Genomic DNA, 24,374 nt, shown 5'->3' on the forward strand with positions numbered 1-24,374 from the left:
AGCAAGTTGAATTAAAATGGAACAACATTTAAAGTGAATGGAGCCAAAAGTCTTATTCCAAGCCCCCAATTTTCGGCGACGGAACTTAAAGGTTAAGCACAATAGTCGCCTGTGACCTGTATCAGGAATCAGAAAGCTTAGATGGTGTAGGATAGTTGATCGAGACTAACGGGATAATTACTTCAACTTTGCATGGATTGGGTAATTTAGAGATGTAAACTCGTTGAATTGTAAAAATATGCCTACCATTAAAAAATGCAACATTATTCCACTTTATTTTTTTGCCCCTTCAAATTTCGAAAATTTTTGGGGGGGGGGCCATAAACTTTTTTTCAAATTTGTATAAGCCTAATCTCACAAAATAAACTAAATAATAATCTGTGAATCAAGCATGCAAAAAGTATCGTGTTTTACTAAACCATTTGGCTAAAAAAATAAATTCCACTAGGGAAATTTTTAGGTCTGCCTCTTCAATGTTGACCGGTTTTGTTTTGTTGTTTGTTTTGCAATTATGAGACTTCGAGAGCATGAAACGTAAGAAGTAATAAATGTGCACAGGGTCCATCAGAAAATTTGCAAAATAGTGGTTTATAATTGGTGGTTGGTTGTACCCTGAGAGAGAAACCATCTCAGTGACAGATTGATTGTTTTCGTTTGCTTCTTTTTATATTTAATGCAGAAAATTCAAACAGCACCATTTAAATCAAGTCAGCATGCTCGGGTTTGCGAAAGGTATGAAATTTCAACGCAAATAAATACTTCCTCTGTTTTATTCAATCAAGCTAGCCCGGTCCATAGTGATAGTTCTTACACGGTTTCCGCTGACAGTTTGCAGCACAAAAACAATCTCAGCTGGTTCCTCTCTCTCCGGTTATACCTAGATTATCGGTTTTACCTGCAATATCTCAACCCAAAATCGGCTGAATCCATTTACTACAAAATTAAAGTTTCAGTCAGCTTTTGCCTAAACAAGCCTCATTGTGTACTATGACCATCATAGGTAGTTAAGTCATCCTTCAATAGCGATAACTGGTATCTTTGGTCAGTTTGATCCGTTTCGGCTAGTGCTTTTTTCGAATAGTAATGATTTCATTGGAGAAAGTTATGAGTTACAGTAAAAGCTGATAATATCCACGATATTAACCGGTTGCATCCAAGGTGAGTTAAAATAGGTGATCTAGTTTTCACAGTTTGTAGAATAGAAGTGCGTTAGCAACCATCGACGCTGTTTATACATTCAACAGTTTCCGCTTTGAAAATTTCGGTGATCGTCAAGGGTAACCCAGCGGGGGTGAAAAACAAATTTGAACATCAGAAAACCTCTCTTGACTAACCTTGGTTGCATCGTTGAGTAGTAATGTCTCAATACTTAGCACGAAACACCTTAATTTTCTTACGATAACGTAAACTATAAAAGTCAATCGAACAATTTGGGCGATTTTCCGCACAGAGCCTTAAGGTGCAAACACGCGTTATTGATTTCTGGGATTTCAAAAGCAGTTTTTGCTCAAAACAAGATATGTTCACGAAAATTTATTATTGTGTTCTTTGAATTTATCATTTTCGTCAATAATTCTTTTGTTTTGAGTATAAAAACTGCTTTTGAAATTCCAGAAATCAATACCGCGTGTTTGAACTTTAAATTGAATAGAACAAAGCTCAAGTTGCGTATTAAAATGCAGTCATCGGCACAAAAAAGAGCCCACACTTTTCCATTTTATCTTTTACTAAGCAAACCAGGAAACCAATGCAAAAGCAAATCTAAGTATATTTTTTAATTAAAGTCTCAATCTTACTTTAAAACAAAGCGGGTTGAAAATTAATATCAATCATTATTGAATTTCTCAAAAATACTGTTTTAGTAGGTATAAGCATTTTGGAGTTTGGCAGAAAAGTGCCCAATAAGAAAATCTATATTACTTTTAGCGATAAATTTTCATCGGAGGACCGCTTGATTGCTTAAATTTCAACATTTTGAGGCAAAAGGCTTAAGTTTGGTGCATTTGTCACAAGATCATATTGTTTAAAAATGGATTTCCTTGAAAATAACGGTGAACATAATTGTTGTGTGTCAGTAAACAAACTATTGATTTTAGATGCGAAAAATACCGTATGGTATTACGCAGTAAACGCAAAATGGATAACGAGAATAGACACTAGGATCTTGCGCGCAATTAGGAAAAATTAAAATCCAGTAAAACTTATAAAACTTAAATCCAGGAAACCGTTCGGTTACCAGATTTCGATCGAACTGTTCGCAACCGAATCGCAGCACAGGGTTTGAAAAGTAAAGCATAGAAGTGGTAACGATTATTGTTCTAAACAGCTTAGGAGAGCCAATATGTATTTCAACAAGACCCGAAGCACAAAACAAAGAAAAATTCATGCCGAATCAAACGGATGGAATGACCTTCACAAAGCTCTAACCTTACCCTATCGAGAAGATCTCGATGCGTAATAAACCAGAATAACTATTTTGGAAACCTCAAGAGAACTTGGGGAGCTCTTAATCCTCAGCACTTGAAAATTCTTGTGAAGAAGATGTTGTCCTTACAAAAGGTACTGACGGAGGGAGAAGGACGCATAAATTTAACGGATTTACCATGCATTTGATTTATCTTTGTTTAAGCTACTTATTATGAAGTATACATTTTTTTGTCAATAAACTCTGGATTTTTGATTTAGACAATGAATAACTCTTTCTTGCTTAGTGTTTCATGAAGGAAACTTAAAGAAGAATGCGATAAGTAAGATTTCAAAGAATATTACAGTGTATTTACTTTTATTTTGACCTAATCGGTTATGATTTTGGAAAGAAATTCAAAAAATAATGCGATGGGCACTTTTTGACCGATGACTTTAGTTTAATTTTAAACTAGTCACAACGCGTAAATATTTGAGATAAAGTGAATACTCCTAGTCTTTGTCAAATGGGAGGGAGCAGACCATTGGTAGGCTAAGTAGGTGATCTGATGGACATGATTATTACTAATTGACATTGATATGCCTTGATGTTTTGAAATATATGCATCTTTTCGTGAGCAGTTTCCGCTATAGCAACATACATAAAAGATACATTTTCTAGCTTATTATATTAAACCAAAGTGTTGAAAACATTATTTTCTTCCGTTGCCATTTACATTATCGTAGTGGTTTTTCAATTCGTTCATACCATATATGGTTTTACACGTCTGGCCAGTTCGCAAAGCAGCTCTTAAAATATGTTTCGTTACATGCGCTATTGCGATGGGAATTCTAGGAAGATGATTTGAAATTAAATTCTGCACTGACTCTCAATATCTGTTAAAGACTTCAGAAACTGTCTTCTGCTACATTTTCTATGCCCTTTGTTAAGATCATTTTTTGTGTTCTTACATAATTAGTTGCTCCACTAAGATGAAATGCTAGGCGCTGAGCTAACTTATACATTACTATATATTTACATAAGTATAGCAAATAAATATCTAGTAAAAACTACAAAAAATGTTTGGTTGATATTGTATGCATGTAAAGTATGCAAATTAAAAGTGGTGTTGAATAAGATGCCAAGTAGAATTAACGTAAGTTGATGGCTTTTTAAATAAATATGTTCAATTTCACTGAACTTTAGGCTAGTAGAATGAATTTTGATGTAATTTGTCGAATGCTCAGTAGGTATCGATGGAGACATCTGTGTGTGAGATTGTTGCTGCTTGGTGACGATTCTGTCTATTACCCGTGACACAGCTGCCATTGTCCATTTCTTTTGACTTACTCCCAAAAACGATGATTCTGGACTATTTATAAAGTTCAACATTCTGTGCTTGCTAATTGTCTCGCATTTTTGGTTCTTCTAGATGGCCACATTGTTTTCGATTGTTTAATTAGTGCAATACGTTCACTGGGAAGCGTTGTTTACCACGCATTACTTCTCCTTAGAATGCGTGTGATGCATACAAGATTTAATTCATTACACAATTATCTAAACTAAACACTGAAAAGAGAAGGAAAGGGTGAGCATTGTATAAAAAAAATATTTTTGCAGTTACCTCAAAAGTTTACGGTTTATTACAAATGATGAGGGTAATACTCCGCCGGTGGATAATGGTATCCTTGGTGGAACGTTGGATCGCCGGGTGCCCGGTGCATCATTTGCGCCTGGCCATCCATCATGTAGCTCATAGCATCTGGGTAACCAGCTGACGGACCTGGGTGGGTATACACTGAAATCGGAGAATAAACTAATCAAAAAAAGAAAAGAAAATGTTCAGTCAAGTTTGAAACACAAGTTGAACATGTGTTATACTTTGTGTTTGACATAAATGTAACTATTAGCAATAGAAATTACTGTAGATACACTATATACACTATATGGAAGTTAATGAAAAGTAACCCTCAATGTTGATGTTTGCTAAAGTCTGGCTGCGGAAAAAAATATTAAGAATTTGTAATTTTGTGGTAATTTGTAAAAGCAGAACCTTGGGCTTAAACGACTTTCTAAGGCTGGACCCTTCTTTATTGATAGGCGATTTAACTAATGGAGCATCTACCCCATTCAATAATTTTGTATACGAATTACACGTGTGTGAATATTTCGTGAATAAAATAAACGGAAAACATCCTTTGTTCTAATATTAATAAAACAAGAGTTCTTTTCTAAACCCATTTGTCATATTCAAAACAAACTTCGTTTGTGGCTCTGAAGCTCCAAACCCTTTAGAGGGTTAAAATTTATCGCCAATGGAAACATGTAGAAAATGTTGAATTACTTAGGAATCACTTAGGTTTTATCCATTTCCGCTGATATGATCTTCATAAAATCTGTAACAGAATAAGCGGAAGTCTATATAATCGGAATCGGAAATTTTTGACGGCCATCTAACATTTAACAACATTTCTGACGGATCTAATGCGAAGTGAACCGTATGATAGTTAACGCGAAAAAGTCCTCAGCAATTACATTCTGTCGGAAAAACACCCGATCTTGTTTCGTTATGATCTCAAAGGCATAACGATTAAACGTATTGAAAGACCTGGGAGTTATCCTTGATTTGCAGTTAACGCACAAACAGCATATTTCGTATACTGTTGCCAAAACGTCAAGGACTTTAGGTTTCATCTACAGGATTGCCAAAAACTCCTCCGATACATACTGTCTCAAATCGTTGTATTGTTCTTTGGTACGGTCCATCCTGGAATACGGATCGTTCGTTTGCAATCCTAGCTACAACAATAGTGCTGAGAGAATTGAATCAGTTCAACGTCGATTTCTTCGATTCTCTCGGCGGAAGCTGCTATGGAGTAACCCGTTCCGTTTTTCCCAGCTATGAAAGCCGCTGTCAACTGATCGACTTAGAACCTTTTCGTGTTCGTAGTGCTGCGTCCAGAACTTTGTTTATTGCAGATAGCCTACCCTACCAGAATAGACTGCATCGTGCTTCTGGAGTAGAACAACTTGAACGTGCAACCACGAGCTCTGCGCAATAATGTAATGCTGAGATTACCACTTCGTCGGTGGTTTGTAGCGTGCCTTTAATCAAGTTTCGTCTTTATTCGATTTCCATATACCACGACGGATATTATGCAGAAGATTAACCTACTTTGATGGGAAGTAGTAGATCTCCAAAACGTTCCACGACAAATTGGTTTGATGAAGACCAACAAAGTCGCTGGTAAGGACCGACTACCAGCAAAACTTTAAAAGTATGATATAAAGAAATTTTCGCTATAGTGTTACACTACCGCCATCCGGGGTGAGATTGTGCCACGGGGGTGAGATTGGGCCAAAAACCAAAAATGTTTATTTGTGAAAATTTATTATATCTATAGAAACAGGTCACCTAAATTCAAAATGATGACGAAAATAACAGATTTATTCATAACTTAGAATGGAACACAGATAATATTAGCAAACTATTTAGCCTAAACAGGGTTTCAAAGTTCGCGATCAAAAATACTCGGAAATAACGCTTGTAAAAAATGTCCCCCATAAACCAAACCAAACAAGAAATCGCATCAACTTGCTATTTTGATGGTATATAAACTAATCATTTACAATGTATTGAAAGGTTATTATGCGTTGGATAAGTTTTGATTACGAAAATAATATTTTTCGAAACTTTGTACTTTTCGGGCTTCACGGGGGTGAGATTGTGCCAAGCCATAATGATCGATCCAATTTGTGGATTTCACATTCACAACAAAAATACGTCAGTATACACCAGTACACTCACATTCTTTACTATTGAGCACAATATTTTGAAAGATTAGATTGCATCATCAATTTTGGAGCATAGCTCTGCTAAATAATTTAAACTAATTTTTACTTTTTCTCTGGAAATTTCAGATGCTTTGAATAAACACTCTAATATAAGACAAATATATTATACAGTGTATAAACTGCCAGTTTTAAGGACGGGGGAGGGGGTTGGGAGGGGCTACATGTTCTGCGGCCGCGGGTTCTCGAACGAAGTAATGGTTACTTTTGTTACATGATCAAATAGGTATGCCCCCTTAAGATACACCCCTTCATATATCTCCCCCTTGTTAACCCTAGAAACGCTACTGGCTATATAAAGGCTGTCCATTGACTACGAACTCATTTTTAGTTATTTCAGACCTCCCCGGATTATTTTCGTTCATACTTTTTGTATGATGCGTTATTTTTGGCCGACCCCCTGCCCCTTTGATAGTCCACTTAGTTCATGGACGGCCCCATATGAACTACTTTATACTGATATTTATATGTATTGTTTATAAACATGCTAACGTTCACTGTTTAGGTTTTTAGCTTAACTTTAAGTTTTTGGCACAATGTCACCCCCTAGAAGGGGTGAGATTGTGCCAAAGTTCATGCACTTCCAGTAAAATTAGGTTTCATTGTAACTAAACCATCTCTACGGTAGTTGTTAATTGAACAATTTAGTACATATTGACAGGATTGAAATCAACTTAGTTCCTAAATTGTGTGTATACTGAGCTAAAGAACTAAAACATATGCTTTTTTGGCACAATCTCGCCCCGGATGACGGTAGGTAATTTCCAAGATCTTGGGGGAGCAGAGAATACCGAAAAAGTGGACGGAGGGTATTATTTTTAATATCAATTCAAAGGGTGACTGATGCAGTTATCAAGTAGAATCAATATATATAGAATGCCAGTGTCGCTGCAGTGCTCGTGGTAAACATCACACATTTGAAAATTATGTATTTACATTGTATGCGCATATGTGTGAGTGATCGATTCGAAACGGGAATCTGATTGTCAAACTAAAAAGGCAACCCAATAAAAAATCTTTCTGCTTTTTCGTAAATCACGTAGGATAAATCACCCGATTTGGTCGTTTAAAGGTATTTCGTCGGCAGGAAAATTTTCTATTGGGCAATTTGACAATGTAGTTCCCGTATCCAAGACACGAACCAGCAACATGTTTGCCACCAAAATATCCATGAAACACCAGCGACACTGGCATTCTATATATATTGATTATACTAGTTATCACGACATTACGCTGGTAAATTTGACAATAACAAATTCTCCTGGATCTTGTTGTTCAAGCTATCACCAATAGCCCAAGGATACGTAGCGTACAAGGGGGTTTATGAAAGCTTGAGATACTATGAATAAAAATTTTACCATCTGACAGATTCTCACGGGCACATTCGAGATAGGGTACGGGAGGGTATTCCCAGCGCGCTACTAATTTCGGCATACATTACCTTTTTTGGTTACACTTTCCCAAATAAAAACTTTGCCGCTATATAACAATACTGAAATGAATGAAGTACTCATAGGCTTTAATGTGTTAGGGGCCATCCATATACCACGTGGACAGCTTAGAGGGGGGAGGGGGGTACGTGAATGTCCACGCTTGTCCAAGGATGGGGGGGAGGGGTATAGAAAATGTCCACGTGGACAAGCGACATTTTTTGCAATAAATAGAAGAATAGAATTTCATTTGTGCCTTTCACTTATTAAAATTAGGTCACGACGTGTATTGTATTTTGCCTTACAATCAAATGCAGCTCGCCACGAAAAAGAAAGTCCTTTGGCAACGTATTGGAAAACTAACTCGTCGTCCTAAAATTTCACGAACAACAACGGAGAGGTCTTGTGATGTGTTAAAGTCAGCGACCAAGTTAAGGTACTCTGGTTGAACAGGCGTTGAAGCAGATGAATTTTCAAGCGAAGATTAAGCTGGAACAGGGTTTCCTGGAGTCCATCATTTATTTGCAGTGGACAAGATCAGCATGGATAGAAGAACTAGATCTAGATAACATGCCTAGTTTAGCATGCTTTTACGTAAGCTTTTTTCTTAATTTTTTTATATTACAAAATAACGCTATTGAAAACAGAATTGAGCACAGAATTTCACATAAGAAAAAAAATGTCCACGTGGACAAACAATCGAGGGGGGTGGGGGTTGAGTCGATGTCCACGCTTGTCCACGGAGGGGGAAGGGGTGTTGGAAATTGGCATTTTTGTGTCCACGTGGTATCTGAATGGCCCCTTATAGCTATTTTCATAAAAATGTAAGTAATTTGCTAAATTTTATTCAATAAACATCAATCGCTTACGCGTATCCGCTCTTGATGATGGTTTGGAAAACACACAATTATGATTAATTTGACTTATTCTAGAAACTAAACAGCTGTGAATATGCTATCACAGAACAATTCTACTTCTTTTTATCACGGAAGAATACAAAAATTCCCCTCTGATATGAAAATATAAAGCAATTTTCATTCACTAGCCATTAGCAGCATTTTGTTTTTAATTCCAGCATATATGGTGCGTTTTTTACACTACTACCAATATGTGAGGCCTGAACCGCCTGAAAAGCTTCTATCGTGTTGGCATAGCTAGTATTTGAGTGATAACCACTTGCTTCTGGCGCTAATGTATATGAACAATTCAATGATACACTAGCGCCAGCAGCAAGCTGTTGTCACTGCAAAACTAATTATCTTCAATGAGCTCGGAATGTAGGCAATACCGACACGTTATCCATCGGGCTCTTTTGATCTGTTTTTGCAAAGCATCTAATCCCTGTGCAAGCTATTTCGGCCGGTCGGATTTAAAAAACACAAACATCACTATGGAAAATGGGCTCAGTTTAGCCGCAGCGACTTCATCATTTCTCGCGACTATAACTCAAATTCAGTAGTGTTTCATTAAAACCAAAATACATGCCGATATTCAGTAAATGATATTCTATCAACTGGTATAAAAATCTTGTCTCGCATAAATATAGTTTCAACGTAATTCCTGAATATTGTTCAGGCTACCGCTAAAATGGGCTGGAAATACCGTCCCGTACCCTACAACAAAAAGACAAGGGACGGTAAATTCTACACAATGTTTGACACCGCGTTTTTCAGTTGGCAACTCCGGGATTTTAAGGATCCATACTATTTGAAAGCTCTGTATTGCTCTCTGGTGAGACCGCAACTGGAAAATGCATGCCTGGTTTGGTCTCCTTATCAACTTGCCTGGACCCTGAGAGTTGAACGAGTGCAGAAGAGATTCATTCGATTAGCACTACGTGATCTTCCTTGGCGTGATCCAGTGAATCTTCCGTCGTATCCTGATCGGTGTCGCCTCATCGGTCTTGATACTTTAGAACGACGCAGGAAAATCCAGCAGGCTGTATCTGTCGCTAAAGTGTTCAACGAAGAAATCGATTCTCCGAACATTCTTTCGATGCTTGGCTTTCGTGCTCCTCAACGTTCTCTCCGTTCCGCGGGATTAGTGCAACCTCAGTCGCACCGTACTGTTTTGGATTCAACGAACCTTTCGCTGCTTGTATCTGTACGTTTTCCTTGGTGGAACACTTGTTTGAATTAGGTGAATCCGCAAAAACTTTTTATAATAAGGTAGTTAACAGTAGAATTTTATAAATGACTGCAATTTGCTATATCTAGTTAATATTCAATTATTGTTATTATTATTTAACCATGGACATGTTATGTTTGATGACATGACATGACATGTTTGATACGTGATATGTAATATGTTATTTGTAATTTGAATTTGTACATAATTAGAAGATGACGGGGTTTTTATGCCTACAAGAGGCTGGCTTCTATTTGGCTTTTCCCCGTCCAAACCAATCTTCCATGGAGACCTAACAGGTCGGATGGATATGAACCAATAAATAAACTCCTACGGTTCGCAGATGTCTTTAACATTATAGCCAGAGTCTTTCAGACGAGGAGACTACGAACGGATGGTATTCGTTGATGGCAACGCATTAAAAGTAGTAAATGAGTTTGTGCACTTATGAACCGTCCTTCCATGATCGCGAAAATGAACACGAGTAAAGAGACCAAACGGCGCCTGGAAAATTCGGCCGACTTTTGCAATGCACCGCGATCCAGAACCATAGCCGCATACGAAGGTGATAAGGTAAATGATCTGATAAAGGACCAATATTTCTTTATAGACTTGAAATCGTGACACTACTCACAGAGGGTGTTTTCGAGCAGAAAGTGCAGCTGCGAACGATCTTTGGTGAACTAGAAACTGAAAGCGGAGAGTGGCGGAGGCGGATGAATCACAAGCAATAGGCACTGCTTGAGAGAATTCTATTATATCGATGCCTGTCAAAAGTTGGTAGGTTATAGTAGGATGGACACGTCGTGTAAATGCCGGGTGATAGAGCGATGAAAACCATTCTCTTCATCAACCCCACTGGCACCAGAAGTAGAGGGGTACAAAGTATGAGCATATCACAATAGATCAAACAAATGGTCGCAGTGATAAAAATACCCAACATGAATAAAAAAAATGTGAGCAATTAACAGTTGGCGAAAATACTCATATGAGTTTCAGAAATTAGTGAAGTATCATGAATTGCGTAAATCTGTCGAATTAGGGATTAGCGGTGCTAAATTTCTGGTTATGTCCACCATTGAAAAATACCTACACATAAAAAACTCAGCAAAATTTGCCGAGATTTGGACAGCCGAGCGTTCGGTAAAAATTTAAATTTTGCAAATCGATGTTTACGGATTTTTACTAACGTTTGGCATCATAAAAAATTTTACCGAACGCTCGGCTGTCCAAATCTCGGCAAAATTTTGCTGACTTCGGCACTTTTTTTTAAGTGTGTAAGTTAATGACATAAAAGCACAAGCCAAATTACTAAATCAAAAAAAGAGAAGTTTTTTTATTTTTCATTTGAATGATAGATAGTTTTGAACATTACTTGATATACTGTTAACTATGAAGGACTTTATCTGTTTGTTTCCTTTAAGTTTCTATTAATTTCGGTTATCATTCACCCTTGACGAGACTAAAATTGGCGTCTTCTTAATGCTACGTTACCATTCCAACAGAGCGAACCATTACTATATCTGTCTGGCCGGCCGGCAGTACTATTTATCTTTGGAAACGATAACGATGGCGTGTCCTTGCCTTCGTCCTTATTTTGCAAATCATTCCTTTCCGTCCTTCTTGTTGAGGTAGGTCGCTAAAGTGAAATTGATGGGCTTTCCTCTCTACCATAAACAAAATTGTTGTAGATAATAAATATGTAATGCACTTGATCAAGCGCTGCTATTCTGATGTATATTGCGGCTTTGTGTACATTTACCTAACTGACTATAAAATGCCTGTATGTACGTTACGATATCAATTGCAATAAGTAATTCAATTTTGATTAGCGTTAAAAACCAAATAATGTGATTTACAGCCATCACGTACAACAGGCAGGGATTTAAAGAAATAAAAAATATATAAAATCCTCGTGGTATTCATGGAACGGAAATTATAGCGCTCATAAAATAGGTGAGATTTGATTTTATCGCAAGAACATTGATCGAAGGAAATGAGATAATGTCTCTTTCTAGTAACCAAATGATATTGGACATTTCATCAACGACGTATCGTTTACGAATGATGATGTTAACATTTACGATTACTTTGATAGAGTAGTAAATATACATGTATACACCCATCAGCTTCATGCACCCAACAGTTATAAAATGTGAACAGGCTCGAGATTTTTGCATGATGGTATTGTCATATTTTATTTTGTACCAGCTGACCCGACAAACTTCGTATTGCCACAAATTAAACTGTGTTGTACATAAATCGTGAATCTTGGATGACCTTTGTCACAATCTCGAGTTTTGCAAATTTCTGGGGAGTTCATCGGTGTTTTAATATACAAATTTTCCTCACAGTAAAGTAGAAAATAACTCCCCCCATTGCTTAGTCTGATAAAATAAAGCGGATAGCATTTAAATATTCGCCATCATTACAAACCATTTCGCCGAATACCATTTTGCGGAACACCAATTCTCGGTTGACCATAACGCGGAATATAGAGTTTCGCAGAATATTATTTCGCGAAAAACCTTACGCGGGATGTACCATTTCACGGAAAATCTTCCTAGATAGAGGTGATCTCTACGGGGGGCTGCCCCCCGCAGTGGCCGGCGCTTCCGACGTCAGGTCGCTGGCAACACTCGCGGCCTGTGGCCGTCTCGCGCTGAATTACCTAATGTTACTATTGACAGTTTTTGGCGGTCTTGTTATTGATTAATGTTTTATGAAAGAGTCTAAAATTTCTCGAGTTCGATTAGTTTTTTATTTACGCAAAATTTCTGTTTTATTTGTATGAGAGTCCTTATCCCCCTACCACAGGGGTAGGGGTCTCAAACCATCATTAAAAAAATTCCTTCCTCCAAAACCCCTCATATGCAAAATTTGGTTCCATTTGCTTGATTAGTTCTGGAGTTATTTCATTTCATTTGTATGGGAGCCCCCCATCTTAGTTATTTGTTATTTGTTATTTATTTTGTATACATTCATCGGACAAACAGTCTACATGAACACTTATAAACTAGGATATAACATAATAGTTTGTTACACGGTCACGAAAAACGCTAGCACTAACATTGAAGTCAAACAAATGGTAACACTGGTTAAATAAAAAACACATCGATCGTATGGGCTCATTTTGTGCATAATCCGTTCTGTACTGCTGAAGTCTCGTGAAATCCCAGCGTCGAAGGGGTCGTGGTACTACATTTATGTTTATTCTGGAGAGAATCCAAGGCGCGTCGATATCCCCCAACAACAGTTTGCCGACAAAGACCGTCCTCTGAGCGTTTCTACGCTTTTGGAGGGTATCCATTCCCAGAAGTCTACATCTTGCTTCGTACGGCGGTAGCTCATTTGGATTTCGCCAAGGAAGAAATCTTAAAGCGTATCTGATGAATCTCACTTGAACTTTTTCAATTCTGTGGATCCAAATTCGACGGAATGGACTCCAAACGATAGCTGCTGTTTCCAACACTGATCGAACTAAGCTGAAGTACAAGGCACGCAGGCAGTATGGGTCGCGGAATTCAGCTGAGATACGGAAGATGAACCCGAGGTTCCGTCGAGATTTACCAACGATATGACAATAATGCTCTCGGAAGCTTAGTTCTGAGTCTATCAAAACCCCGAGATCACGTACAACATTTGATCTTTGTATTTCATCGTTTCCTATTCTATAGCTGCATAGAATTGGGTTCTTTTTCTTCGTCAACGTGATTACCGAACATTTCGTCGCGCTGATAGTCATAAAATTGCGTTGGCACCAGTCGTAAAACTTGTCAACCCTTTCCTGCAACAATTGACAGTCTGTGAGAGCACCGATTGTCCAGAAGATTTTAAGATCGTCAGCATATAAAAGTTTGCAATCTCTCGGTAACACTTGGCAGACGTCATTAAAGAATATGATAAACAACAATGGTCCTAAATTGCTGCCTTGTGGGACACCTGAGGGATTATGAAATTCATCTGATTCCGTTGATCCCAATTTGACGTACAGTCGGCGATTAGTCAGATACGTCTCGAACCAGTGAACTAGATTTGATGACACACCCAGACGATTGAGTTTGGCAAGCAGAATACGGTGGTTGACTCTATCAAAGGCTGCTTTAAGGTCGGTGTATATCGCGTCGACTTGAAGTCCTTGATCCATGGAGGTGAGGCACAGTGATGAGAACTGAACTAGGCTGGTAACGGTAGATCTACCAGGAAAGAATCCGTGTTGTTCCGGGGAAATGTAAGACTTTGCAGCTTTAAAAAGTTCTTTGTTTACCAATATTTCAAAAAGTTTAGATGCGGCACATAAAGAGGTTACTCCACGGTAGTTAGAAATATTGCATTTATCACCCGTTTTCGGCACCGGGAACATCACTGATTTCTTCCAGCATTCTGGGAAAACTGCTTGTGTAAGGGACAGATTAAAAATTATTCTTAAAGGCGCGCAGAGAACATCAGCGCACTTTATTAAAATAATTGCAAGAATTCCGTCAGGTCCGGGCGAGGTTGAAGGCTTCATTTTTCTAAAACCAGCAATAATATCTGCATCATCAAATACACAGCTTCTCATTGGCATCGTTCCAGTGGAGACATCTCTTAACGCGTCTTCAATTTGTTGTTGGCTAGGCATTACATCGTCGAACACACTGCTGAAGCGTTTGGCAAACAGGTTGCAGATTTCTTGGGTAGAACTCGAAGAGTCAGTGTCCAAAAACATGGTTGACGGCAGACCACGTTCTTTCCGTTTCTCATTGACAAACGACCAAAAACGTTTGGGGTGGTTTTTTTAATGCATTTTCTGTACGCAGTATATACCGACCGTAGAGCATTCGAAGATAAGATTTATACCTGGAGCTTGCGATTTTGAACCTTTGTTTGGTGAACGAGTTGCGACTATTGGAATATTCCCTTAGGGCTCTGTCACGGTTTTGCTTCAAATATCGAAGACCACTATTAGACCAAGGTGGTGACACTCGTGGTCGACGGTTCGGAACAAATCTCGAGAAGAGTTGTGTGAGGGTATCATTAAAAAATCGCAAAGCATCATCAACATTTACCGCAGAGTGTACTGGTGACCAGTCAACACATGAAAGAGCCATTTTCAAACTATCATTGTCAGCACGTGCGAAGTCCAATGTTTGGTCGTCAAGCGGGTCGATAAAGCGTGTGGGAGCCGAGCAGTGTAGACGCGCTAAAAGCGGTGGATGCAGAGGATCAACCGAAATAAGCGCTTCAGGAGGTTCTTCAAGCTTACACAATGTTACCGCATCTTCGTCTACAAAACACAAATCAAGTATTCGATTCATGCAATTCCTCTTTAGGTTAAGCTGTTTCATGTTGAGCACTGACATATTGTCGATAAGGGTATGACTAACAGATGTTGAATCTGTGGGCTCTAGATCGGCAAAACCGGAAGAAGTAGCACGCCAGCGGAGGTCCGGAAGATTGAAGTCGCCGAAAATTAGATGTATGTCATGCACATTAAGTGATAAAGATACAGAGGAGATAGAACTACTGAGCTTCTCGACGACGGAATGGTTCCTCGACATATCGGGAGTAGTGGGGGGAGGGGTCTCTTACCATTATAAGAACCTTTCCTGGCCCCAAAAACCCCTACATGCAAATTTTCACGCCGATCGGTAGTTTTCGCTTCCATATGTACCATTATGTTCCATATAATACGGACAGACAGACAGACAGAAATCCATTTTTATAGGTATAGATTTAATTTTTGGTACATATTAAAAAATTCTAATTTTACAAATTATGGTGTTGTTATAAATAATGCATATGACAATATAAAGGGGCTGATTAATGTTATTGAAAAAAGTAGCATCGGTTGCAGTAATTTCATACTATTTGTTAGACAATTTGAAATTTACACTCACCTGCTCGATTGGATTGGTCTATCATTGGCTGTACAATCCTCCGCCTCGCATTGATGAACCTGAGGATGCAAAACAACATTCAACATTAGTGCTGTAATCAATTGATAATTTTATACTAATTATAAAATTACAAATAACTGTAAAATTAGAGTTATATAAAACGTTACATCATAGTTATTTTTTTAATTTTTTTTTTCCATGTGTGGACTCATTACTGCGACCAGTATAGTTGATCTATTGTAATATCGCCCGGGTGTTTGCTGTATGACCTGCACTGCATTTTTTTTTTGCTATAATCGCTATTGAGTGAGCGATATGCTTATTTTAAATTGTATGCGTGCTTGCGTGTATTGGGGTTTACCCTTCCTTCAAAGCTTGATCTACTTTACCCACTTATTCCTCGCTGCCAGCACTATCCCATATTATTGCCGTCCCAGGTGAGGACTCATTCGTACCTCTGACCAGTACACTTAACTATAGGAGGGACATTTGCACTGTCAAGAGGCTTCAGAGGGTAAATATAGAATTCAGCACGAAGGAAGGGTAAATGGAGGGGCCTGAGAATAAACCCATGCTAAAGTCACTTGACATCGAATGGCTTGATTCTACTAAGATTCGAACCCACGACCACTCGCATGTCAAAGCAGACTCGGTAACCTTGCGGCTACGGAGCCCCCCATTTTTTTTTTAATTTATAAGAATTGTTTTATTATGAAATATATGTAGGAAAGTTCGTATATATTTGAATATAATAAACACGTGGTTCTTGTGGCTCTGTGGTTAGTGAGGTCGGTCGACTGATTGTCACTGAGTGACATCGATTGAGTCGACGAATTTTTCGTACTAAAAATTTTCTCGATTAGTGCTGGGGAATGATTTGTCTATAGCAGACATGCTTGCCCCACAGTATGTAAAATATACCAAATAAACCACTATTATGCATCAAAAGTTTCCAATTACCAACATGTAAAATAATCTACCGAATGGCGAAAACGACTGTTTTAACATCGTTCTATGGGATAGATAGTGGTGTTTTTTTGAGTTTAAATATTAACATCATAGAGAAGAGTAGATGCTCCAGTAGTTGTGGATGTACCAGTAATGGTGAAGACTCAAAATATTTCATTATTTTTGTAGACTTTGGTATAAGTTTGATAAGTATCAAACTACTTGTACCAGTATCATTTGATAAGTATCAAATTTGTCGTAAAATCTGCCAAAATAACGAAAAATTTCGAGTTTCCACCATTACCGGTACTATCTATTATCACAACTACTGGAGCATCTACCCAAGGGTTGTTCAAATTACTTAACTTAGGGTAGACGCGCCAGTAGTAGTGGTAGTACCAGTAGTGGTGGGAACTTGAATTATTCCATTATTTTTGCAGATTTTGGTACAAGTTTGATAAGTATCGAACTACCAGTAACAGTATTATTTGAAAAGTGCCAAACTTGTACCAAAATCTGCAAAAATAATGCAATAATTCGAGTTTCCACCACTACTGGTACTACCACCACTAATGGTGCGTCTACCCTATAGTACCTCAAAATTCTACCCTCATACAATTTCGTGCAAATTTGAAAAAGTTCCTATAAAAACATTTTATTTGATTTCTATGCGCATGACTTTACACCTTTTACAGTGTATCAATTCTGCTATTTACAGAAGTTTTCAAGTAACATAAATGTGTACTATCAATGCATCCACTTCCACAAAATAGACAACTAAAAATTTTTGCTGCTCCTAATCGATACTCTGCAATTATGCGCGAATTGAATCATACATAATAATATCTATTGCCACATGAAATATAATTGATTCAGTTTTCGAACGGTCATAGATGTGTGAAGCTGAAAATAATTACTATAGACTCAAAAAAATCGACATGTCAAGTTTACGTGGAATTCTCATCCATCACACTTTTCATGTAACATTCACTGAATATTGGTAACTCGCACTCACACTAGCCAGTTTACGTGCGATCCAGGTAAATTTTATCAACTTTTCCATTAACTAGTACATGAAGTTCATGTAAGTTGCTGTACAGAAGTTCACATGATTTTTCACGTGGAAGCGACGTGTCGATTTTTTTGAGCGTACCTTCTCCTTAAAATGCCTCTGTCAAAAGAAAATTCCTGCATTACAATTTTAACCGCAACGCGCGTGTGTCTGATTTTTTTTATCAAAACTGCTTATTGCACGAATTGATAAACTGAATATGTTTTTGTAGTAAAGTGAGCGTGAGTATGTGTGTATGTTTGTTTGTATGTTCCATCATAACTCCAGAACGCCTTGACCGATCTCCACCAAACTTGGCACACATGTTCCTTGATATAAGGGAATCAGCACTGGGTGGTTGACAAAAGGAGGGGAGGGGATCATATGTAACAGGAGGAAAGGGCATAACTCTGAAATTCCTGGACGGTTATTCATCAAACTTGGCAAACATGTTCCTTGACATAAGAGAATCAGCACTGGGGGGTTAACCAAAAAGATAACTCCGAAATGCCTTGACCGTTCTTTATGAAACTTGGCACATATGTTCCTTGACATAAGGGAATCGGAACTGAAGGGGTTGACAAAAGAAGGGGGGTTCATAACAGATAGGAATGCTTCGAAATGTTTGAACGGCTTTCCCTTAAGTGACGGTGGGACAAAAAGGGGAGCTGGTGACCAGAGGTTGCTAACAGGAAGGGGGCCCACATAGTGGTGTGTCATCCTGACAACATAGCTACATAGCGTTTTATTAAACGGGGGATATATCAGAATAGATCGAACAATAGTCGCAGTGATAAAAATACCCATCATGGAAAAACGCTCATATGACTGTAACAATTTATCCATACAACAGAAAAATCACAATACGAAATACTAAACTGTAATGCTCGCAGATGTAGATTGGTCAACTGTTATTATGCACCGTATCAAAGTGACCCATACAAAAAGTGTTCGATCATTAGTACAAAGTGTTGTTGGCTGACGCTATTTGAGTCACAGCATTCATACAGTGTGGAGTTGATCTGAGAACACCATGTCAACCACCAATGTCCCATCGTCAACTTTAAGTGGCATGCTCCAGAGTGGACTCAACCAATAATTTGTGCATACTTGCTCCTGGTGGTGGTGAAACTAAAAACATTGTTTACAAACACGTTTTGTCTTGAAGTGAAATGAAAGGTTTGTTGTATCCATGGAAGAAACACTGTTACACCTTCTTCTTGTTTTATTAGGATAGCATGAGTACTACACTAATAAATGAAATAAGCTATGTTTAGAAAAGTACTATAACAAATCTATTCATATCATATGGATGGGCTGACTATTGTTAAAAACAGAAGGTGCAAATAGGAAAAATGTCTTTGTTTCTCTTTCTTTATAGTGTTTTATAGGGATTTCTGTAAAGAAAACAGATGTGTAATTGGCCGGGTAGGCAAAAGAGGGGGAACTGATAATGAGGAACAAGCGTTATATTTTTACATTATGAGCATTTCCGTTACAATAACTGATGTACAAGTGGCTGTGAGACAAAGGCGCCCCGAGTTTATTTATTAATTCTCGTTGTAAGCAAGAAAATCACCAAAAGATAGTTTCTTCCATATTGCATGACGAAGCATCACGCATAGCTCACTACACCAAGTTAAAGATTCTTTGCGGGGTCTCCAGCCGTAGCCCGGACCCGTTCTGGAATGGTCAACGTAGGAATAATACATTCTATAACGACAGCTACGGAGCGCTATTCTACTCTTCGAGCTTCAATTTTAATTAAAGGTAATCGGGGTAATAACGCCCGCCGGGGTAAAACCACCCACCATGGTTTTACAGGGCCTTACTCAAATTGGTGTTAAATGTTGATGATAGTCATATTACTGAATGCGTACGCAATATTTTACAATACCTTGTACAGCAATATCGTATAAACTATCGGAGAAATAAATAAAAACAGATTTTTCGTTATAATCGTTTCGTTTTTTATAACTTTGTTCCCGCAGAAATTAGGGTTTGTTTTATTCAAAACGTTGAAACTATTAGTAAATCCAACCCATATCAGATCTCTGGTCCTGTCTTCATCCGACGGTACCTAAATTAGGTAACTGTTCATGCAGTTTTGTTGAAATAAATAGTGAAATGTGTAAATCGGTCATTTGGGGGTAAAACCGCCCACAACGAACGGCGCAAGACCGTCGTGCATAATGCTAGTGTGATAAGGAGGTTTTTAAAATAATTGCATAGTTTGGACCAAAGAATCTCAGATTTACATAAAACAATATAAATGTGCTTAACTTGTAGCTGGTAGACTGTTTGAAAAAATCTAAATCGCCAATTTTCCCTGCGGGCGCTATAGACATTTTATTGTTTTCTCGGATATAGCTTTTTTCAATAATTCCTCCCTCTTGGAACAAATATCATGGAATAAACATTTTTTTCATGAAAATATAGCAAATTTTCTTAGCCATGCAAAAATAATATGTACCTGGTTTATCAATCAGAACAATTTGATATGTCAAAAAATGACCCACCAGATCAATTGCAGGAACTTTAATACCCATATTGTTATATTTTATCTTAGATCCTCTCTAGTCCTTAAAGATTGACTCCAGGATGCCTAAACCGATCCATCTTGTTGTCTAAGAAAACTACACGGTATCAATTTCAAGACTGTTTGTACTTATATTACTGATATTCTTCAAATACGAGTGGTTGCCGGACACGCTTTAGAAATTGCGAATCTCGGGGAACCATGTATTGTTTGATGGCAAACTGATTAAATTTGTTTAAATTAGATAAATTCACGAATCCAATGCCACCAGTTTCGTTGAAATCGGTTGAATATTGTTAAAGTTATAGGCTATGGCGGTTTTACCCCGTTAGTGGGCGTGTTTTTTTACACAGGTGGTTTTGCTTAAGGGGGCGGTCTTGCCCCGCCTACCCTTATATGAATATTTACATTCTTGCATATTTTACTGTTATATTTTTAGTTTTTTGTTAGATTATAGTCACTTTAACAGCTTGGGTCATTCGTGACTTCTGCGGGGTTGGGATTTGAATCCTGGTCCTCGGCGTGAGTGACGTGAATGCTAACCACTACACCGGGACTGACCCCTATTTTTTCTTTTATATGGAGCACTTATGGACCTTATTATTATCTACTTGTTTTGAATGTGAATTTTTGCATAAAAGGTAGGATTACGCCACCAGGGTATGAAAATGCAATGGCAATGAAGATGCGTCCAACATAGCTCTAGCCATCCCAAGTTCCTACCTAGCGCCTCCACCTGGTGATACTCGGTAATGCTCTTTCCTTAAGATTGAGTAGTTAAGCTAGGAGGCGCGATGCTGCGTGGATCCCGGCTGCTTGATATCAAAATTATGGTTTTTGGCAGACGGCTGACCTGCACGGCCCGTTGATAGGTAAGCCCCAACATGTATTCTAATCATTTGTGTCATTCTAGCTCTTCAAACACCTACTATATAATGGAAACATTGACCGTAAAACTTTCTAATAATGTATATGGATATTGTAGGGTTGTTGTACATGTAAGACTTATGGAAACTCAAATGATGCAACTATATCTGATTTAGAGGACTGCTGGTGAGCTCGGTTCTATTTTTATCTATATTAATTTCATTTCATTATATATCATATTATGTACTATTATATTATATTATACTATGTAATAAATTCATTATATGCATTATGTGATAAATTAATGAATACAGAGGCATCATATGAGTGGAAGACTGGAGGATGGAGTGAGGATTCAACCGGAATCGCTAGGAGGAAACATCTGAAGGTCTGAAACAATATTTATTTTGCACTCTTTGAACAAACAAACCAGCACGTGGGCTATTTATTCATTTATTTACTTTTTGATGGGGTTGGTTCACCCTAAATTACGTGGGTTAAAGCTGGTGCAGCGATATTGATTGTTACATGGAAAGATCTTAATGCTGGAAGGAAATTCTCATAATCCCGGGATGCGCACAAGTGTCTCTGCTTGTGGGTCCGCCCAATCTCTTTTGGTCCTTCTACAACAGCTTTAGTGTGAAATTCATTTGACAATCAAATTTGGATCGACTATAAGTCTACCCACATACACTGGCAGGACCTTGAACTGATGGTGGATTTCCCTCCATACATACATACAAAAAGTAGAATTATTCCACAAAATTGTGAGAGGATTACATATAGAATTGCAGCAAATTCTTTTTCTACAAGTCGAATAGTACAACTTAACAAATTTCCTAAGCTTTTGTTTGAAATTTTTAAAATATCCTATGTATTAAATATCATTGTAATAAAATTAATGCTAAGCATATTACTTTAGATTTCTCTGATACCCATTATTAATTTCCATTATTCGCCTACGCGCATTTACAAGGTATTGAGAAGATATGAACAGCCCATGTAAGTATATATCGAAAATTTATATCGAATTTATATATTTATATCTTGATGTTCTAAATTAGTGCTATTTACAATATTAATTGATGAAACAGTTTAAAACAGTTTAATGGCTGCTAACAAAAATGTTGAACTTTACAGTTAATGTTTAACAATAGGTTTAATTATGTTATTAAAATTTAAAGTGAAGTATTCCGTCAATATTTTTGTATAATATTGCTTACTTCGGCAATTTTCAAAACATTTAAAGTAGGCAGTGACTCGAATGAATTAGAATGACAGAGGACCTTCGTGGAGGGGGCGCTACACAGTGTTCGTGGTACGGATATCACTCTTGCTCTTGATGGTATCCATGCATTGTTCTGAACTGATGAAATGGCCACAGTCAAAGAACTGTATCGTACGGTGCAGACATTGAGATGGCTTGCTGTGTGACCCTTTTCTATTTTTCTAGACAATTTGTTCGACACCCATTAATCACTATGTGACAACTTATGCATGAATGACTACTGTAGATGCTACGAAAGGGGGAATCGTAGATCCCGGCAATAGGATACATTTTACATTTCTTATAGAAAGGTATAACAATCGCTGTCAAATTAACTTTCCGCCAATGATCAAAGGACCAAGTTTTGTTAATTTCTGTGTGTTTTGTTAATTTCTGTGTGTTTCTTTTTTATTTGAATTCAATGTGAGACAACCTCACACTGCTTCATTGAAACGCTTATTAAAAGAATAACTAACTAACTAATGAACAAGTTGGTTTTAAAGTTGCTGTTTCAAATTTATGTTACTAATATAATTTTGAAATTTTTTTTGGATAACGTAAAGATTATTACATATTACAATGTTACAATATTACATATTGCATGTTATGCAATGCATTGAAAATAATAGTGATACATACAGGCACGTAAATACTGATTCTCATGTTTTAGCAAATAGCGCAATTATTACAATAGATATTAAAAATATCATAGTTCGAAGAGTAGTTGAAAAACTGCAATGACTCATGTAATTATGTTTCAGAAACGTCAGATCAGATTATTAGGTAGATATGGTCGGGATTTTAAATGCAATGTGATGGATTTATTCATGGAAATATATACTATGTTTGTCAAGGGAGCGCTACAATCTGAACTGAAAATAGTTCCTCTGATATCAGGAGAAAGAATGTATACGATACAAAAGGGGATAGTGAGAGCATTGCTTGTTGAACTAAAAAGGATATTGAAAGTTTCGGGTGCGCCAAGCTTGTAATCTTCTTATTGCCATTACAGAGTAGATGGAAATAATGTTCGGAAAGATTGATACTTGATATTGTGCGATGTAAAAGACTATGATTTGGGTAGTCGCTAAATTCGAGATAGTCTTCCGTTTTAATAAATTTTGCTTGTCGCAGAAAATAAAGAAGTGCATTTCATTTGTTTGTTGAGCTTTACTAGATTCTATTGTAATCAAATCCACGCTTATATATCTCGTAAACACGTGCAAACGTTACGCAAGCAAGTGAAAGAAATCCATTAGTGCTAATGCTTTTATTATGCAATTAATAAATCACCCGCAGATACACAAATAAATCATCATCAGCGTAGTACTGCGAGTGTGCTGAATTCAATTGAGTTAATTGAATGAAAGGAAGTAAATTGAATCAAATCGAAACGGATATCGTTTCTGCAAGGACACAATACCGTCGGAATACTGCCAAAGCAAGAATAGAACATTTCGGTTGATTTTTTTGTAAAGCAGATTTAAACTTCTCTTCTAGGTATATGTATTGTCGAGGGCGAGTTTAAAACGATAGCCTAAAATGAATTTCTTCTATGGAAGTTTAATGTCTTTACGGATCATTATTTTACATCGGAAACATTATTGTCTGTTGATCTACGAAGCTGACCACATATAGTACATTCATATGACTGATGATACTTTACAGCAAGGCTTTATTCATGAAAAAGGTGTCAAAAGATAAATAAATAATAATAAAAATAATAAAATAATAAATTGAAAATAAAATAAATAATGAATAAAATATAAATAAAATATAAACAAAAAATATTAAATTCAAACATAAAACCAAATTAAAAAAAATTTAATAATAAATAAGTAAGCAAGATAAATATTAAAATAAACAAATAAATAAACAGAAAAATTAACAAATAAATGAATAAATATACAATTAAACGAATAAATAGATCAATAAATAAATATATAAATAAATTAGAGGATATATTGACAATTAAATGAATAGATAAACACATGCGGTGGTGGTGTTCAC

The 24,374-nt window shown here is 37.1% G+C and overlaps 1 protein-coding gene across 1 annotated transcript in view; it reads right to left on the reverse strand.

Annotated features, from left to right (window-relative positions):
* Window positions 1–3,410: 3,410 nt before the first annotated feature.
* Window positions 3,411–24,374, reverse strand: part of LOC128745856 (homeobox protein homothorax-like) — a 248,446-nt gene continuing 227,482 nt past the window's right edge. Inside the window, exons 5-7 of the mRNA XM_053842927.1 lie at window positions 15,693–15,751; window positions 4,029–4,220; window positions 3,411–3,973 (exon numbers count right to left, since the gene is read on the reverse strand). Coding sequence (XP_053698902.1) covers window positions 4,048–4,220; window positions 15,693–15,751 — 232 coding nt within the window. The 3' untranslated portion in view covers window positions 3,411–3,973; window positions 4,029–4,047. The remainder of the gene's footprint in view (window positions 3,974–4,028; window positions 4,221–15,692; window positions 15,752–24,374) is intronic.

Source organism: Sabethes cyaneus, chromosome 1, assembly GCF_943734655.1.
Source record: "Sabethes cyaneus chromosome 1, idSabCyanKW18_F2, whole genome shotgun sequence".
NCBI lineage: Eukaryota > Metazoa > Arthropoda > Insecta > Diptera > Culicidae > Sabethes > Sabethes cyaneus.